This window comes from Ranitomeya imitator, chromosome 5 (assembly GCF_032444005.1).
Source record: "Ranitomeya imitator isolate aRanImi1 chromosome 5, aRanImi1.pri, whole genome shotgun sequence".
Taxonomy (NCBI): Eukaryota; Metazoa; Chordata; class Amphibia; order Anura; family Dendrobatidae; genus Ranitomeya; species Ranitomeya imitator.
In genome coordinates this window covers 20,916,604-20,937,716 of record NC_091286.1, presented here as the reverse complement: position 1 = coordinate 20,937,716, position 21,113 = coordinate 20,916,604, and the positions used below count along the sequence as shown (strand labels likewise).

The following is a 21,113-nucleotide window of genomic DNA, read 5'->3' as shown; positions in this document are numbered from 1 at the left end:
ATAGTAGTTATATTCTTGTACATAGGGGCAATATTATAATAGTTTTATTCTTGTACATAGGGGAAGTATTATAGTAGTTATATTCTTGTACATAGAAGCAGTAATCTTGTACATAGGAGCAGTATTATAGTAGTTATATTCTTGTACATAGGGGCAGTATTATAGTAGTTATATTCTTGTACATAGAAGCAGTATTATAGTAGTTATATTCTTGTACATAGGGGAAGTATTATAGTAGTTATATTCTTGTACATAGGGGCAGTATTATAGTAGTTATATTCTTGTACATAGGGGCAGTATTATGGTAGTTATATTCTTGTACATAGGGGGCAGTATTATATTAGTTATATTCTTGTACATAGGGGCAGTATTATAGTAGTTATATTCTTGTACATAGGGGCAGTATTATAGTAGTTATATTCTTGTACATAGGGGGCAGTATTATAGTAGTTATATTCTTGTACATAGGAGCAGTATTATAGTAGTTATAGTCTTGTACATAGGGGCAGTATTATAGTAGTTATATTCTTGTACATAAGGGGAGTATTATAGTAGTTATATTCTTGTACATAGGGGCAGTATTATATTAGTTATATTCTTGCACATAGGGGCAGTATTATAGTAGTTATATTCTTGTACATAGGAGCAGTATTATAGTAGTTATATTCTTGTACATAGGGGCTGTAGTATAGTAGATATATTCTTGTATATGTTTAGTTTGTTGTTTTATTGACGCTGGCCTAGGGTCATAGGAGGCTGAGTATAATGTGCACTTTAGCTCTGTCACCTTCTCCTTCTTGTTGTCCATATGGATCAGTGCTATTTGGGGACAGCCAGGACTTTGTGATCTGCACGGTTCCCCCAAATCAGTCCGGGTCTGTTGCTGCCTAACTGCTTCAGTGGAGTGATATTTTTGGTATAAAGTTTCTCCTTACAGTCTGGAATCGTGGTTATTTTTACATTTTATTCTACATTACATGCTTCATTTCCCTGTGTGCGCCGGGTCTCGGGAGCATTACGTGGAGTACGTGTGGAGGGATTACAGATGAGCAGGGCGCACTGTCTTACCTTCCACCCGAGCAGATGTTTCCTCCACCGCAGATCCAGACCCATTCAGGAAAGCTGCGCCTAATGTGGAAAACAAGCTGCCGGCGGATTACAATTTACGTTAGTAGCAGAGAGGAGTCACGGATATGAGGCATTGTAATTAATGCCCACCGGGCTTCCGTGCTGTTATATTAACCGTGCATAAACTTATGTGCTTACCGAATAACATATGCGGCTACCTTCCCGGGAGGGCAGAGAAGAGCGCTGCAGACAGTCGGCCTCCGTAATCATTGCTTGTCTATTACAAAGGACCTTCTACTTGTAGAAATGAGGTGATGTCATCATATGACATCATCATTCAAGGACTAAATGCTAATTTTTCTCATAGGTGAAAGGGGTCGTTTTGAGTAATCAGGTCAGACAAAAATCCGCAAATCATTATTACCGACTTTGCTTTATCATGAAAACTTGTTAGAAAAAATCACACATTCAGACCCCCGAACTCATTCAAACCTCAAACATAGACCCCTAATATTAATTTAGACCCTCACCACCCAAAGAAACCCATAAAATTAATCCAAACCCCAAATCCGTTCCATAAACATATTCAGACCCCAGAACAGACCTCTAAAATTAGTCATACGTTAAACCACCCAATACATTTCAGTACACCCCAGGCCAACCCCTTTTATTTTTATTCAGACTTTATACCAGGTCCCTAAAATTCAGCAGACCATAGACCAGTCCCTAAAAGTTAAAGCAGAGTCCTAACCAGAACTGATTATTCTGTGTTTTTGTTTTTTTTTTCATACATTCGCTATACGGTTCAAGAGATATGAGCCTTTTTATTTGGTGCTAATTTTTATGGTCTTTATAAAAGTGGGTGTGTCTCACAGGATCCTCTGGGGCGTGTCTTTACAATGCTCTGCATAATTACCCTGGAGGCCACGCCCCCTCTTTGTAATAGTGTGGTGCGTTGAAAAAAAAAGAAACATGAATAATAAGGGGGGTAGCAGGAATAAAACAGATGCATAAACTGGCTGTCATTGACCTGGTGACTGGTCCTCTATTAGTTGTCTACTGCTTCACCTATAGGTCCCTTTCACCTTGCCAATAGCCTTAAAGGTAAAAAATTGGCTTTTTGGCGCAACAGAGTTCTCTAGGAATATGCATCTTATTACTAATTTTTGTTTGTTTTTTTAGATACAAGACTATTTCCTTAGTTTAGATGGGTGGAAAGAAATTAGAAAAGCCCATCTGCTGCCATAAACAAACAGCGCCACTCTTGTATATGGCCAGTGTCTGGTATTGCAGCTCAGTTCTATTCACTTCTATGGGTACCAGATAAAGCCAATTAAACAGAGTGGCGCTGTTTTTGAAAAAAAAAATTCTGCTACATTTTCTATATCTATTTACATATACATAATTTACTCTTTTTTTTTTAATTAGGCTTTGACTGGAGTTTGCACTTTAAATGGGAGCAGCTCACTACCGAACAAAAAGCTAAAAGATTGGACCCCACAGAACCAATAAAGTAAGTATAATAACCAAAACACATAAAAAAATGTCAATACCCATATCAGTCCTGGGCCGGGATCAGCAGCAGCAAAAAAAGAATTCTCCTAAGGCCCCTAATTTCATACAGAGACTTTAAAAAGTTTTCTGTTAAATTCTGTACATTGTGGACAAAAATGTATACGACTGATGTCGAAAAACGTACTGTTGGCGGTATGTAAGGGGCAGGTTCAGGAGATAGCTCTAATCTCAGCAGATTAACTGCTTAGATGCCATAGTGAATAACGACTGAGCGTCTAAGCGGTCAGACGTAGGTGGGAGCTTCATCAGCGGACAGAAAAATGGCAATAGAAGTGTTTACAGTGTACAGTATTGTACAAGCGATCAATGATCACAGGTTCAAGACTGCCCTTAAACTTTACGCATCCAAGCGGTCCACACTTTACTTTGCACTGACGTTAAAATGTCAGTGCAAAGTTATCTGCTTGCACAAGATCATGCAGTTAGGAGTCAGCAGTCAGACACAGCCAGACTCCTCATAGTGAAGGCAGAGATGGTTTACTAGCTTTTCTTCCTTCCCTATCGCTATATACACAATACTTAACGAGTTCTGTGTATACAGGTATGGAAATCGCTGTCAGCATTTCTTCCTCCAGACCAACGCTCATGTGATCGCAGCGAGGGAGCAGGACCTGCTGAATTCTAGGAGACCCAGTCACTGCTGCTATGCAGGCACAAGGCTGACTTTCCCCTGTAACCGGGACTATTATACCCGCTCCAGTTACAGGGGATCTCAGCAATAGAAATAATTTATTAATATGTCAAAATGCCCCCCCCATAAAAATATTTTAAGACCTTATGTGGGGCACAGTAAGTAAAATATATGAAAATGAAAAATGTGTAAAAAAAAAAAATAACAAGAAAATAAGTAAATAATAAAACAGGACTAAAAAAAAAGTTCAACTTTGAATCGCTATAGAAACTGCAGCGGCTTGCTGAAAAAAAAAAGTAGAATATGCAAAAATAATTTTTCTGGAGAGCTGAATGAAATTTAAAATGTTTTTAGTGGTCCTTTGTGGTTGTAAAAAATACATTTAAAAAAGTGAAAAATAGAAACACATTTTGCATTTTTCTTTACATTTTTCCCTGGTATTAGTATAGAAAAATATATAAAAGTTACATAAAAGTGAAACCAAATTTAGCATAAAAAATTGTTTCAATATGCAAACAAGAAAACATGTTAAAAGCATATTTACAGGAAAAAAAAGCAAAAAATTAGTATGAAGGGTAAAAATGGCCGGATCCCGAGATTAAGAAAATAAGACAGGAAAATTGTTCCAGTATAAAAATTTATGAAAAAGTTATGGTTCACAGAAAACGATGACACAAAGCTAAATTTTTATTTCAAACTTTCAAATTAAATTTAACCGCAATAAAAAAAACACACAAAAACTTTATACTCAGTGATGTGAAAAAATGTTTGCCTCCTTCCTGATGTCTTATTTTTTTGCATGTTTTTCACTTAAATGTTTCAGATCAATAAACAAATGTAAATATTAGACACAGATAAGACAAGGAAACACTAAATGCAGTTTTTAAATGAAGGTTTTTATTATTAAGGGAAAAAGAAATCCAAACCTGCAGGGCCCTGTGTGAAAAAATTATTGCCCCCCCACCCCCGCTTAAAACATAAATTAACTGTGGTTACTCACATGTTTAGGAAGTTGAGTTCAATTTCTCTAGCCACACCCAGGCCTGATTACTGCCACACCTGTTCTCAATCAGGAAATCACTTAAATAGGATCTGCCTGACAAAGAGAAGTAGACCACAAGGTCCTCAAAAGCTAGACATCATGCCGAGATCCAAAGAAATTCTGGAACAAATGAGAAACAAAGTAATTGAGATCTCTCAGTCTGGAAATAGGATATAAAGCCATTTCTAAAACTTTGGGACTCAAGTGAACCACAGTCAGAGCCATTAGCCGCAAATGGCAAAAACATGGAACAGTGGCGAACCTTCCCAGAAGTGGCCGGCCGACCAAAGACAAAAATTACTCCAAGAACGCAGCGACAACTCAACCAAGAGGTCACAAAAGTCCCCACAGCAATATCCAAAGAACTGCAGGCCTCTCTTGCCTCAGTTAAGATCAGTGGTCACGACTCCACCATAAGAAAAGGACTGGGCAAAAATGGCCTGAATGGCAGAGTTCCAAGACGAAAACCGCTGCTGAACAATAAGAATATAAATGCTTGTCTCAGTTTTGCCAGGCAACATCTTGAAGATCCCCAAGACTTCTGGGAGAATACTCTGTGGACTGACGAGGCAAGAGTTGAGCTTTTTGGAAGGTGTTTGTCCCATTACATCTGGCGTAGAAGTAATGCAGCATTTCAGAAAAGGAACATCATACCAACAGTAAAATATGGTGGTGGTAGTGTGATGTCTGAGGCTATTTTGCTGCTTCACTACCTGAAAGACTTGCTGTGGTAAATGGAACCATGAATTCTGCTGTCTTCCCAAAAATCCAGGAGAATGTTCGGCCATCTGTTCGTGTCCTCAAGCTGAAGATCACTTGGGTTATGCAGCAGGACAATGGTCCAAAACACACAAGCAAGTCCTCCTCTGAATGGCTTAATAAAAACAAAATTAAGACTTTGGAGTGGCCTAGTCAAAGTCCTGACCTTAATCCAATTGCAATGTTTTAGTATGACCTTTTAAATAGGGGGTTCATGCTCGGAAACCACAAAAGTGGTTCTTAAAGGGGTTGTCTTGTGTGAACTTTTATTTCTATGTAATAATAACTGAGGCTTTTACGCTTTGACTCCGTCGTTGCTTCTCCACCACGGCTCCGGTGTTTGTTCATTGCCTGCAGCAGTGACTTCAGGTCTACAGCAATCTTTACCACTGCAGCCAATCACTGATACTCTAAGGCTCTGCTGCTGGAGATGGCACAAGCTGATTGGCTGCAGTGCTGTATACATGATGTCATCACTGCAACAGGTCAGTAAAGATCTGAGCAGCGGCGGAGAGGAAGCGCCGGATCCTAGGGGTAAAAACTCAGTTTCTTATTTTTATACTCTGGAATAATAAAAGTCAAAAGAGGATAATTAACGATTACAAAATAAAGAGAAATAAGTGGGCAGGTAGTACGGTGGGGTGAGAATATGAGAATTCCCCATTTTAGTCTGACATTGTGCCCCCCGTGTGTTCTCCGCAGGACCCCGGTCATCGCTGGGGGACTCTTCGTCATAGACAAGTCTTGGTTCAATCACTTGGGGAAGTACGACACCGCCATGGACATCTGGGGAGGAGAGAATTTCGGTAAGTGAAACAATAAAAAATAAAATATAAAAATAAATAAAATTGTTTAATAAAAAAAATTAAAGTAGAAAATGTCCATGGACCTGATAATGAAAGGGTCGGAATACTGGGGAAGATTCCATTGTGGTTACTTAGTAACTGGTGACTGCTACAGACACGGATACACCGAACATTCTGTTTCCTTGGATCAGTTTAGTTGCTAAGATTCTTATATTTTTTTGCAAATTTTCGCCATCAGGGAATTTACAGGAAAATCGTCAAAGTAGAAATGATAATTTCGGTGCATGAGCTTTTTTCTGAGCTTTCCTAATATAAACAGCACCCGGTGACTGGGGGAGATTATGGGACTCGGGGAAGAGGTGGGGAAGGGTAGGACGGCCTCTTCTAGGGTTGGGGTAATAAGATAATTGCTCAAATACAACATATAGGGGGAGGATTTATTATTCTCCCAGCATCGGTTAATTTTGCCATAATATTGAGCCTTTTCTTGCGCTCCTGGCGCTTTTTCTAAAATTAAAAAAAAGTGAAAAGGCCAAAAAAAAATGTGCTAAAAATCTCTGATATTCTGTTACAACAAGAGATGATCTCCCCGTCATAGTGCTGAAATAATAGTCACCGTAGAAGAGGCCCATACACCAGAGGTCCCCAACTCCAGTCCTCAAGGCCCACCAACAGGTCATGTTTTCAGGATTTCCTTTGCATTGCACAGGTGATGCAATTATTACCTGGGCAAGACTAAGGAAATCCTGAAAACATGACATGTTGGTGGGCCTTGAGGACTGGAGTTGGGGACCTCTGCCATACACTGCCCATATAACAGGACCATAGAAGAGAATAATAATGGCTTGTACAGGTAAGAGGACGGCAACATAGAACACTCAGATCACAGTCGCATATAGCACCCGAAATAGTCACCTGCCCCCACCATAGAGGACAGCCACACACTGCCCAAATAACTGCACCATAAAAAAGAATGAAATTACAGGAACATGCAATAGTGAGATCATGAAAACATTCCGCGCCCGAATAACAGCAAAATAAAGTGCCCAAATATCCGGACCACACGAGTCTCAATAAACATTGACTTGTGCAAATAAAAGAAACTAATACTGAAAAATAGCAACCAGCAAAAAGAGCGCCACGCCGTGCCCATATAAAAGCAACACAAAACGTAACAAAAATTATAGCAACATATAACAAACACCTGCACAACGTAGTGCCCAAATATTAGCACCTTATGGGTCTCATTAGACAGAGCCGTGTGTATGGACAGAGCACAAATAACAGCTATGTACTCCTGCCAAATAAAACCGCTATACAGTGCCCGTAAAAAGATAATAATGCACACACATGCAGAAGTGACAGCAACATATATTAACACGCAAATAGCAGCATCATATCCATCCATAAACCTGCAGAATAATAGCGCCATACAGTAACCATATAAGACCATCATAAAAAATAATAACGATATACACTGCCAAAGTGACAGCAACATATCACACTCAAATAGCGGCACCGTATATTGTCCAAGTATTAGAATCTCAATCGAAAGTAGGAACAACACCACACAGTGCAGCATACAGCACACAAAAATGGTTCCACACAGTGCCCATAAATAATAATGGCATACACTGCTAGAATGATTTTCTGCGAATGTGTCCCTAGTGGATGTGACTGAGAATACAACATTGTGAGCCCCAATGGGGACAGGGACTAATGTTGTGGTGCAGGTCTGGGCGCAGCGCTGCGGTATATGTCGGTGCTACATTGTGCACTAAGCCGCAGTCCTACTGACAAACTAATGAGGTCGTTTCCCTTTATGTGGAGGAGGGTGTGACCCCCCGGTGACGGCCCCCGCAGCTCATTGTACCTCCCGCGCAGTAATCACAGAAGATGTAAAACGACCCCGTTACCATAAAGATGAATTATTAACCCTCATTCTGCAACTCGGAACGTGCCAGTAACTGAATGAGAGATCCTGGGAAAGAATAGAAAGTGCAGAAATCTCGAAAGCGGAAATCGATTCAAATGACTTCTTATCTTAGGTTTCAATTAGTCAATATCCTCCATGGGGGTCCCGGGGGTCCAGCACGCAGATATCACTACTACACAGAATAATGTAGATGCTGATTAACTGCATGGAAGAATATTATAGTGACCGCTGTTACATTGTACAGGTATCACCCCCAGCATCCAAGGTTGGTGCGGACTACTCCCTATCTTCAGGGTCTACTCTGCCTGTCAGGGGGCTTCACAGCAGGAGAGGTCTGCTGGAGACTGCTGCCCCCACTAGGAGGAGCACAGTGTTATCTGTGGGACTGTGCATACAGGGAGCTCCCCCTAGTGGTGGCCGCAGGCAGCTGGAATTTTAATTTTATGGTTGTAGGGCAAGCTCTTCGCTGGCCCTCATAGGTTCAGGGCCCTACTCCATGGTGAGGCAATGGCATAAGTTTATGGGAATATTACAAAGTTGCCAACTATCCTGGCTTTGCAGGAACTGTCCTGATTATTCAGATCCAGCTTTCACAAAATTGGAGATTGGAGATGGCCCGGACAAAAGAAACAGTCAGATCTCACCCACAAATGGGCAGTCCTGCTCGGAGAGCGGGTGATCCTGTGCAAACTGGGACTGAGGCAGGACCTAACGGGCAGCTGCAATGTTGGAACATCTGAGTCCAGAAGATCGGAACCACTCAGGCAATGGGATCTGGAGAATAAGCAGGCGGCGAGGGGCTCTCCCCAGCTCCATCTTGTTACCTGCATAAATGATGAAGAATAAAGGAGAAACTTTTTTTATTAAATCTGTTTAAGTTTTTCATGAAAGGGTTTTTCTAAAAAAGAAAAAAGGAAATTAACCCCTTTCCATCGAATAGAGGAGAACTTGCTGATTGCGGAGAGTCCGATCACCGAGAACCCCAGTGATTCCAAGAACTGTGCTCCACACCCCACCATGAACGGAGCAGAGGTGCGCATGCAGCACCCCAGGGTCTTGGTCGTTGCAGTAATATCATTCTCCTCTAGGGGGGAGTGATGTTACGTTTGGAGGCAATAAAGGAGATCTCTTTACCAGGTATCACAAACATACAACACATTTCACACTCCAGTCCACCAGGGGGAGCTATGCTCCTATTTATTAGGGCACTCTTCACAACTAGGTAAAACTGGTGGCCTGGAGAGGAAGTTAGGCAGTTGCTGGCTGAGCTTTGCTCAGGTAGTTGGTCCCTGACAGGGGTGGGAGCCTGTCAGAGGCCTAGACAGAAGGACACGGAGCTGCGCCTGCCCTAAGTGCGGCAGCATCCTAAGAAAGGACACAAAAAGAGAACTGTATTGTAGAGAGGGTGAAGAAGTCATAGCAAAGGAGTGGATGCCAGAAGGAGTTCTGCCTTGCACAGGCTGCCTCCTTCTGAGGCGCAGGATCCCGGTAGCCGGAACACCGAGGGAGCAACAGTCCTTTATGCCTTGCTCCAGAGACTGGCAGGATACCTAATTGCAAGTTACTGATCCGCCCTATACCCAGGAGGCAAAGTGGCACCCACGAGAGGCTGGGGCATGATAGAGTCCCTGTAAAAAGCCTCAAGCCACCGGTCATACGGGTTTGTCCTATCCATCTGGGGGACAGAGAGAGAGATAACATCGATAACATCTACAACATCTGTGAGGACCTTATGAGAGGCTTAGCAGTAAGGTACTACAACACCCAGGTGTTAGAGGAAGGCTACTGATTTTCACCTGGATAAGGGGACTCTGGACTTGCCTTCAGACTGGCCGGACTCTGTCTGCCCTGTGATCTGGTCCTCTGGACTGTGGATGCTGAAGCCTTCAGTAAAGAGACTGCAACCTTTTGTCCTCGTTCTTCACTGCTCCATCCACCATCTACACACTAGGAAGCCCTGGGGATATACTTCACCTGTGGGAAGGTATACCATCTAGCTGCCATGACATCACCCCAGCGGACCCCTTAAAGCAGCGTCTGTCACCCTGACCGAATACCACAGGTGGCGTCACGAACATTTCCCCTTTAAAGACCTTTCCCTTTTTTACAACAGACGTCCCAGGGCCACGGATCGGGTCAGCCACCATGACATCCCCCTTGAAAACCGATGGACCCCGTACCGAGTACCCCACTGCCCACGGGGGCGCTCCACGCATGCTCAGCATCCGTACTATTATAGGATTTACGGAAAAATGCCGAGCACTGAACTCTGCAGCCCTGTCCTGAATGGAGCGGAGGTGCGCATGCTCAGCGTCCGTTCTGTTATAGGACTGACGGAAAAAGCCGAGCGCTGTACTCAGCATTCCTGTCCTGAATGGAGTGGAGGTGCGCATGCTCAGCATTCGTACTATTATAGGACTGACGGAAAAAAAGCCAAGCATCATACTCCACAGCCCTGTCCTGAATGGAGCGGAGATGCGCATGCTCAGCGTCCGTACTATTATAGGACTGATGGAAAAAGCCAAGGTTTGTACTGCGCAGCCCTGTCCTGAATGGAGCGGAGGTGCGCATGCTCAGCGTGCGTTCTATTATAGGACTGATGGAAAAAGCCGAGCACTGTACTCCACATTCCTGTCCTGAATGGAGCGGAGGTGCGCATGCTCAGCGTCTGTTCTATTATAGGACTGATGGAAAAAGCCGAGGGCTGTACTCCGCAGCCCTGTCCTGAATGGAGGGAAGTGCGCATGCTCAGCGTCCGTTCTATTAATAACAATAATAATAATAATAATAATAATCTTTATTTTTTTATAGCGCTAACATATTCCGCAGCGCTTTACAGTTTTGCACACATTATCATCACTGTCCCCAATGGGGCTCACAATCTAGATTCCCTATCAGTATGTCTTTGGAATGTGGGAGGAAACCGGAGTACCTGGAGGAAACCCATGCAAACATGGAGAGAACATACAAACTCTTTGCAGATGATGTCCTGGGTGGGATTAGAACCCAGGACCCCAGCGCTGCACCGTGCTTCTATTATAGGAGTGATGGGAAAAGCTGAGCGCTGTACTCCGCAGTCCTGTCCTGAATGGAGCGGAGGTGCGCATGCTCAGCGTCCGTTCTATTATAGGAGTGATGGGAAAAGCTGAGCGCTGTACTCCGCAGTCCTGTCCTGAATGGAGCGGAGGTGCGCATGCTCAGCGTCCGTTCTATTATAGGAGTGATGGGAAAAGCTGAGCACTGTACTCCGCAGTCCTGTCCTGAATGGAGCGGAGGTGCGCATGCTCAGCGTCCGTTCTATTATAGGACTGATGAAAAAGCCGAGCTCTGTGCTCTGCATCCCTGTCCTGAATGGAGCAGAGGCGCGCATGCTCAGCGTCCGTTCTATTATAGGACTGATGGAAAAAGCCGAGCGCTGTACTCCGCAGTCCTGTCCTGAATGGAGCGGAGGTGCGCATGCTCAGCGTCCGTTCTATTATAGGAGTGATGGGAAAAGCTGAGCGCTGTACTCCGCAGTCCTGTCCTGAATGGAGCGGAGGTGCGCATGCTCAGCGTCCGTTCTATTATAGGAGTGATGGGAAAAGCTGAGCGCTGTACTCCGCAGTCCTGTCCTGAACGGAGCTGAGATACGCATGCTCGCCATCCTCTCCATTCATTGTCTATGGGACTGCACAGTACAGCGCCCGTTTCTTTCCGCCAGTCCCATACAGATGAATGGAGTGGACCCCGAACATGCGCTGCTCCACTCCATCCAGGGGGCTAATCTTGGGATCGCTGGGGATCTCTATGGATATGGCATATCTTGATTTTTGTGGAATTTTTCTTCGGGACCTGATCTCCGCCTGTCTATTGCCGCCTGTTCCCAAGGACAAGTCTCGGGTGTCTGCTCGGTCCGGCTTCCTTCTTGCTCCCGTGTTGCAGGTGAGATGCCTCTTTTCATCTGTCGCTGGCAGATAACTCGTCTAATCCCCTCGGCCTCCTCCTTGTGATTAGTGCCAGGTCCTGTTATCTCCGCTCTCCGCTTCCCATCTCGCTGCCTCACAATCTGCACTAACCTCCATGTCTATAATTCTAGCTGACGTCCTGTCCCCGCTTCTCACACCAAATCTCCCGCTGCGTTTCTCATTTAATTCTGTATTACTTACAAAGTTCTCTATTTCTCCTCTAAACAGATTTTTTGTACTTTTTTTTTTGTAAATGTTCTTAAAGGGATTTTCCTTCTTGTTCCAGCTGTTTTAGTTGGATGTGTTACCTACAAAAAGTAAAGCTGATCCCAGCAATCATTCCTACTATTCAAGAGCGGCCAGCAGATAGTGTGCAAATTCTCTGCACTGCCCCCGCAGGGGAAAAGAAGTATTACACAGTGCCCAAAGGAAGTGGTGGAACATAACCGGTCCTCCAGAAAGAAACAAGTCACGCTCTGGATACATTTTTTTTTTTTACTTTCTCACCTTGGGTGTAGCTTATGCCCCTAAAGACTGGACTATGGTCTATTTTAGACTTCATTGATCATTTTTAACCAAGTAATAACCCCTTTTTAAATGTTAAAGTTCCCCAGTATACTCCCCTCCTGTGGTGGACAGATGGTCCACTGTGACCCTGACGCCCATGGCCACGCATACCCTAAATCGCCATAGAAAGAAGCTCATGTTCCATTTAATACTTTATCCATGACTCTCTCATGAGAAGCTTAAAGTGAACCTCCACCCCTTACCATGATGCTGTGCTGGTTAATTTCTCATCGGAGCTCCCTCTTTCTGACACAAAGCTCCAAATCCCCTTTTAGACAGATACATTATAACATGCAGCTCCTTGCAGTCACCACCAGAGGGAGCTCAGGAGCTTACTGCATTCTGTCCTATGTCTTCCATTTGCTCCTGAGCTCCCTCTAGTGGTGGCTGTAGAATGTTACTTTTCGGTACAAACACTGATATAGTCAGGATGCCATTTGAGCCTGGTGACCAGTGTATGTCTTTGCAATGCCTATTTTTGGATTTGTATGCTTTGACTTATTATCCCACACCCTGATTTCTGACCTCAGGCCTACAAACTACTTCTATTTCTTGACTACTATTTCTGAAACTTCTAGTTCTTCTCTCCTTGTTGAGACCCCTTGGGTATATCCCAGCATACTTTCTTCCTGCTGCCACCCGGTGGCTGCTTTGGGTACTGCACCTCACTGTATCCAGAGCTGAACTGGATACATTGTTTCACTCCTTGGTCACATGATCTGATACATTATTTCATTCTTTGTCCATGCAGGGGATTTGGAACTTTGCATCAGAAATTAAATTAGCTATGCTGTGGATTAGATCCCATTTAGGAGCAGTTATTTGTTTTTTAAGACGGCGGCGGTACCTTGGTAATTCCTCGTAGGTAGTTTGTTAGTTACAGGACATCCCCAGCCTATTAATTTGACACGGCCTTGATTGAGTTCAATGGGATTGTGAGTTTCCTCTGTAAATGGACGACACTTGCCATATTAAGTAGCCTATTTGTGCATCACATTTTGCCCCGACTTACAGATTTAATGAGATGGAGCTGAAGGAAAACTCGATACCCGTCTGTATCTGTCTGGGGAATGTGACAAGAGCACAAATACAAATGGAATTACTTAGAAACAGAACCGTGTCTGGTGTCAGGAGGAGAAGCCTTGCATGACTGAGCCAGAACAAGCCCGGAGTTTAGTCGCTGACACTTTCCATTATCGAGGAGCAGACAGCAGCGCTCCAGCTGGTAGCATCGCCGCGGAGGCTTCCGGAGGGCCGTGATAGACGCCGCCATAGTCATCCCCCAAACCCATCCACTAGAGCAATGTCATCTGAGTAAAGGCATTAGTACTGGGAAGAATTGCAAAAAAAAAACACCCCCAAGTCAATGCCCCATAAATACTCAGGCTTCACGGTTCAGCTAATTTACACAGAGGAAGAATCTATTTAATTCAGAAAGGAAACAATAGATATTTCTGCGCAGAAAATAAGTATTTCTAATTACTAATGGAGGCAAAGGTGTAGTCAGTGTTTTGGGCTGTCGTAACTCTTCACCCGCTGCTGCTGTTTTCCAGTGACTCTGGGTGCAATACCAAGAACGACCACCGGGTGCGCTGTTAAAAAAAAAATGCATCACGTCGGAGGAGACGATCATCTGGTTGTCCAAATCAGTGCGCTCTCAGCGCTCAGACTACTCCAGGCAAAACAGGGGAAAAAAGAGTTAACCAGATCCAGGAGGAATTTATTTAGAAAAACCTTTATTCCTTAGGGAAAAAAAAGATTAAACCGACATAAACGGAGTCAGAATTCATCACATTATTACTCTGAGCTGCCTTAGTCCCTGCTCCATCTACCATCACTGTGTGACCTCCCTGCCGCTGTGTCCTCACTAACTCCTCTCCTGAAATACTCTGTGCTGCTGGAGATCCTGACCTATCTCTCATTGCCATTTCCTCACATCATAGACTGCCCCTTCACATTCAGCCTTTCCTCATTCACTTCAACATGACTTGATAGGTTACTGCCTCTCACAAAATCAACACACTCATCTCCTCCAATACTCTACTGCTGTGGGTCCTTTATACTTCCCTCTCATTTACATTCCTTTCCTTATATCATAACCCCGTCCCTGTCATATGTAGCCATGTCCTCATTCACATCATAACATGAGGGACAGGTCACTGCTTCCCACAAAATCAACACACTCCTCTTATTAAACACTCTGCACTGCTGGTGGTCCCGGATTCCTCTCTCAGACTATGATTTCCCTTTCATTCTCTTTGCATTGTAAAACTGTTCCTGACATCATGCGCATCATCACTTGTGGACAAGTCACTGTGTCCCACAAAATCAAAACATTCCACTCATTACATACTCTGCACTGCTCTACCTTGATCCTTTCACTCTCAGACCATGATTTCCCTCTTTTTCCCATTCCTCCCTATACATCACAACACTGCGCCTTTCACACGCAGCCCTGTCATCATTCACACATAATATGAGTGGGAAGGTCACTTTCCTCAACAAAAGAAACACACTCCTCTCATTAAATACTTTATCCTGCTCTGGGACCATGATATTCCCTCTCTCAGACTATGATTTCCATCTCATTCCCCTTCTTATATTGTAAGTTTGTCCCTGTCATATGAAGCAGTATCCTCATTCACATCATCACATGAGTGCACAGGTCACTTTCTTTCACAAACTCAACACACTCCTTTCATTAAATACTCTGTATTGCTGAGAGACTCTGATTCTTCCTCTCGGACTATAATTTCCATCTCTTTCTCCTGGTATTGCAAGACTGCCCAAGTGCCCATGTCACATGCAGCCATGCCCTCATTCACATCATCACATGAGTGCACTGGTCACTTTCTCCTACAAAATCAACACCCTCCCTTATTACATACTCTGTACTGCTAGTGGACCCTGAAACTTCCTCTTTCAAAGGCCAGGATCACACATACGCGAGATACGGCCGAGTCTCGCAGGTGAAAACCCAGCTCTGGCGCCGGCTCTCCGGAGCGGAGCGTGCAGCTCCATGTATTGCTGTGCGGCTGCACGCTCCGCTCCGGAGTGCCGGCGCCAGAGCTGGGTTTTCACCTGTGAGACTCGGCCGTATATCGCGTATGTGTGATCTTGGCCAGACTATGATTTCCCTCTCATTCCCATTCCTTTCCTTATATTGTGAGCCTGTCCCCGTCATATTCGGCGGCGGCGTCATTCACATTATCGCATGAATGGACAGGTCACTTTCACCCACAAACTCAACTCACTCCTCTCTTTAAATACTCTGTACTGCTGTGGTACCCTGATATTTCCTTTTTCAGACTATGATTTTCCTCGCATTGGAACACTGCCCCTGTCACATGCAGTCCTGTCCTCAGACACATCATCCCATAAGAAGACAGGTCACTTTCTTCCACAAAATCATCATCCTCCACTTCTGCTGCTGTTATCATTCCACTAATCTAATTAAATACATACTGTGGTATTCCATTCATTCCTGTGCCAGAAATTGCCCGGGAAGGTTCCTTTGCAGATGTGAGCAGATCTCAGGCGTGATCACATGGCTCGGTGGGTAATACGTTATTCTTGCCGGCCCGCTGTCAGCAGCCACCAGCGGGACGATATATTTCAGAGAGGTGATAGGGCGACGGATTCTTTATTGGGAAGTTGATAAATAAAATATGTCTGGCAGTCTCAGATATTTATACATCTCCCTTCCGTGATCCTCGGTCTCCGACTAATGAAAATAGGCCGGTCGCCCTGTCGCAGACGTATCGAGAGTGACAAATTGGTTTACGTACCGGGCAGAATATATGGAAATCTCAATCCGCTTAATCAGTTTTTCCGTATGTTTTTTTCTCCCTTGGAATGTATTGACTCATCGAGTGAAAGTGTCCTCCTCTGGGATCCCGGCAGCCATTCTGTGCGTGTTATCTGGAGCCATGCATCCACGCAGTCAATATTCTGATTGAATTTCAAGCCTCTGGCAGCGCTCAGCGCGGCTTTTCTCCACCTTTTGTTTTTCATTTTTCTTTACAGAAGTGCCGGGCGCGCTGCACGCCTCCCATACGGTATCACTCATTATCACATTCACACAGGAAACTTTCTCTGCAGCACAAAGTTACTTTTCTGCAATTCCGGCAGATCGCAACATTCCGAGATCTATCATATTGCCGGAAGTCCGGGCGAGAAAACGCAAGAAAAAGGCTGCGCCAGTACACACGGTGCGCCAGTACACAACACGGTGCGCCAGTACACACGGTGCGCCAGTACACACGGTGCGCCAGTACACACGGTGCTCCAGTACACAAGGTGCGCCAATACACACGGTGCGCCAATACACACGGTGCGCCAGTACACACGGTGCGCCAGTACACACGGTGCGCCAGTACACACGGTGCGCCAGTACACACGGTGCGCCAGTACACACGGTGCGCCAGTACACACGGTGCGCCAGTACACACGGTGCGCCAGTACACGGGGTGCAAGATAACCGCCGCAGGTGACACGGAAGAGAGAAGATGAACTTCTGCCCATGATTCCAGACACCGGCGGCCCCATCTGCATGTTGGTCACATGTATGAGCCCTTATAGCGTTCTTGATCCTATAAAGACATACGTGTTGCCCCCCCACCCCAAATTGTAATAATGTCCCCCATCCTGTATAAATGTCATCCATCCTGGGCACTTCCTGGTATAACAGCCACCATCCTGTTCCCCTTCCAGTAATATTGTCCCCCATCTAATATATAAAGCTGAATGTGTGTGTGTATGTGTGTATGTCCGGGATTGGCATCTGCACCGTCGCAGCTACGGCCACAAAATTTTGCACAGTCACACGTCTGGACCCTGAGAGCGTCATAGGCTATGTTGTGAGGCAAAATTTTAACCCCGCGCGTTCCAATTCACCAAACAATTTTGCCCCTGTCTACATAATGGGGAAAAAGTGAAAGGAAAAGTGTTGGAGGCAAATTGACAGCTGCCAGATGTGAACAAGGGGGACTTAAAGAATGAGAGCGATGGCGCCAAAAAGTATATACCGTACAGTTGCTAAGGTGGGGCCCCGACATGGGATACTCACCACACACGGGGATATGAACATGCACACAAAAGGTGCCACACACTACCACGTGCTTGAACACATATTACCCTCAGCACACATTTCACCACACATACACCAACCTCACCACATAAAAGTCGAAACACAAAAGTCGCCGCTCAAAACTCGCCACGCGCAAAACTCACCACATGCAAAACTCGCCACACGTGCAAAACTCACCTCATGGGAAACTTGCCCCACGCAAAACTTGCACACGCGGAAAAATTGCCACAGGCACAAAAATTGCAACACATGCAAAAGTTGCCTCACACAAAACTTGCACATACTCAAAAGGCACCACACAAAAAACTCGCCATGCGCAAAACTTGCTGCACACAACTTGCTACACTAACCTGTCACATGCAACTTGACACACAAAACATTGCTACACGCATGTCGCCACACAAAACTCATCTCACAAAAGTTGCTACATGCATGTCGCCACACGCAACTCAACACACACAACTTGACACATGAAACTCGCCCTAAAATACACACAAGTCTGGTATTATCCTTCAAAAATAAAAATCTGATTAATAAGCAGACAAGCTACAAGAGCAACAAATGTACCATATAGGAAATACGGCAGCTGTCAGTCACACGACCTGTCTACTATGTGTATGTGTGAGCTAATATATACTGCCAGGGGGAGGGCTTCCTGTTGGCTGGGGATTTATCAGGCTGCCAATTTAGCTTACAAATACTGAGGTAAAAATACTGAGCAAATAACGTGGGAATGCGGTCTAATACAGGAGGAGATGACATACAGATATATACTATATACAGGGGAGATGACACACAGGTATATACTATATACAGGGGAGATGACACACAGGTATATACTATATACAGGAGGAGATGACATACAGGTATATGCTATATACAGGAGGAGATGACACACAGGTATATACTATATACAGGGGAGATGACACACACATATATATATACAGGGGAGATGACACACAGATATATACTATATACAGGAGGAGATGACACACAGATATATACTATATACAGGAGGAGATGACACACAGGTATATACTATATATAGGAGGAGATGACACACAGGTATATACTATATACAGGAGGAGATGACACACAGATATATACTATATACAGGATGAGATGACACACAGGTATATACTATATACAGGGGAGATGACACACCGATATATACTATATACAGGGGAGATGACACACAGGTATATACTATATACAGGGGAGATGACACACAGGTATATACTATATACAGGAGGAGATGACATACAGGTATATACTATATACAGGAGGAGATGACACACAGGTATATACTATATACAGGGGAGATGACACACACATATATATATACAGGAGGAGATGACATACAGGTATATACTATATACAGGAGAAGATGACAAACAGGTATATACTATATACAAGAAATGACTTACAGGTATATACTATATACAGGGGAGATGACACACAGATATATACTATATACAGAGAGATGACACACAGGTATATACTATGTACAGGAGAGATGACACACAGGTACATACTATATACAGGGGAGATGACGCACAGTTACATACTATATACAGGAGGAGATGACACACAGGTATATATATATATACAGGAGAGATGACACACAGGTGTATACTATGTACAGGAGAGATGACACACAGGTACATACTATATACAGGGGAGATGACGCACAGTTACATACTATATACAGGGGAGATGACACACAGGTATACACTATATACAGGAGGAGATGACACACAGGTATATACTATATTCAGGACGAGATGACACACAGGTATATACTATATACAGGAGGACTTGACACACAGGTATATACTATATACAGGAGAGATGACACACAGATATATACTATATACAGGAAGAGATGACACAGGTATATACTATATACAGGAGGACTTGACACACAGGTATATACTATATATAGGAGGAGATGACACACAGATATATACTATATACAGGAGAGATGACACACAGGTATATACTATATACAGGAGGAGATGACACACAGATATATACTATATACAGGAGGAGATAACACACAGGTATATACTATATACAGGGGAGATGACACACGTATATACTATATACAGGAGGAGATGACACACAGATATAAACTATACAGGAGAAGATGACATACAGGTAAATACTATATACAGGAGCAGATGACACACAGGTATATACTATATACAGGAGCAGATGACACACAGATATTTACTATATACAAGAGGAGATGACACAGGTATATACTATATACAGGAGGAGATGACATACAGGTATATACTATATAAAAGAGGAGATGACACATAGGTATATAGAGGAGGAGATGACATACAGCAGGTATATACTATATACAGGGGAGATGACATGCAGGTATATACTATATACAGGAGATGACACACAGGTGTATACTATATACAGGAGGAGATGACACACAGATATATACTATATACAGAAGAGATGACACACAGGTATTTACTATATACAGGAGGAGATGACACATAGGTATATACAATATACAGGAGGAGATGAGATACAGCAGGTATGTACTATTTACAGGGGAGATGACATACAGGTATATACTATATACAGGAGATGACATACAGGTGTATACTATATATAAGGGAGATGACAAACATGTATATACTGAGAGGAAAATGGGAGGTGTGAGGTGAAAATGAGGGGTGTGAGGTGAAAATGAAAAGGTGTGAGTGCAAAATGAGAGGAGTGAGGGAAAATAGTGGAGTGATCGGAAAATGACAGATGTGAGGTCGAAATGACATGTGTTAGGGGGGAATGAGAGGAGTGAGGGGGAAAATAAGAGGAGTGAGGGGGAAATGAGAGGTGTAAGGGAGAAAATGAGAGGTGTAAGGGAGAAAATGAGAGGCGTGATGGGAAAATAAGAGAAGTGAGGTGCTATAACTAACCACAGATATTTACTATGCCCAGGCAACACCAGGCTCTTCAGCTAGTCCTGTATAAATGTCATCCATCCTGTTCCTCTTCCAGTAATAATGTCCCCCCTCCTGTATAAATGTCATCCATCCTGGGCCCCTTACAGTAATAATGTCCCCCATCCTGTATAAATGTCATCCATCCTGGGCACTTCCTGGTATAACATCCACCATCCTGTTCCCCTTCCAGTAATAGTGTCCACCATCCTGTATAAATGTCATCCATCATGTGCTCCTTCCAGTAATAATGTCCCCCATCCTGTATAAATGTCATCCATCTTGGGCCCCTTGCAGTAATAACGTCCAACATCCTTCTTGCCAAAATGTCCTCCCATCTTGAGTCCCTTTATGTAAAACTGTTCCTTTCATGGTCCATTTCTGGTATAATGTCCCCATCCTGGCCCCTTCCAGTAATATATTTCCCCCATCCTGGGCCCTTTTTGATATAAAATCCTTCATCCTGGGCCCCTTTTGGTAATATTGTCCCCCATCCTGGTCCCCTTGCAGTAATAATGTCCAACATCTTTCCTGCCATAATGTCCCCCATCCTGAACCCCTTTCTGTAACAGTGTTCTTACCATGGCCCCTTCCTGGTGTAATGTCCCCATCCTGGCCCCTTCCACTAATATATGTCTCCCATCCTGGGCCCTTTCTGGTATAATATCCTCCTTCCTGGGCCCCTTCTGGTAATATTGTTCCCCATCCTGGAGCCCTTGCAGTAATA

At 43.9% G+C, this 21,113-nt stretch overlaps 1 protein-coding gene across 2 annotated transcripts in view; it reads left to right on the top strand.

Annotated features, from left to right (window-relative positions):
• Positions 1–21,113, top strand: part of GALNT14 (polypeptide N-acetylgalactosaminyltransferase 14) — a 473,304-nt gene that overhangs the window by 403,362 nt on the left and 48,829 nt on the right. For both annotated transcript variants that reach the window (XM_069768378.1, XM_069768379.1), the window contains exons 8-9: positions 2,497–2,581; positions 5,778–5,881. In XM_069768378.1, coding sequence (XP_069624479.1) covers positions 2,497–2,581; positions 5,778–5,881 — 189 coding nt within the window. The remainder of the gene's footprint in view (positions 1–2,496; positions 2,582–5,777; positions 5,882–21,113) is intronic.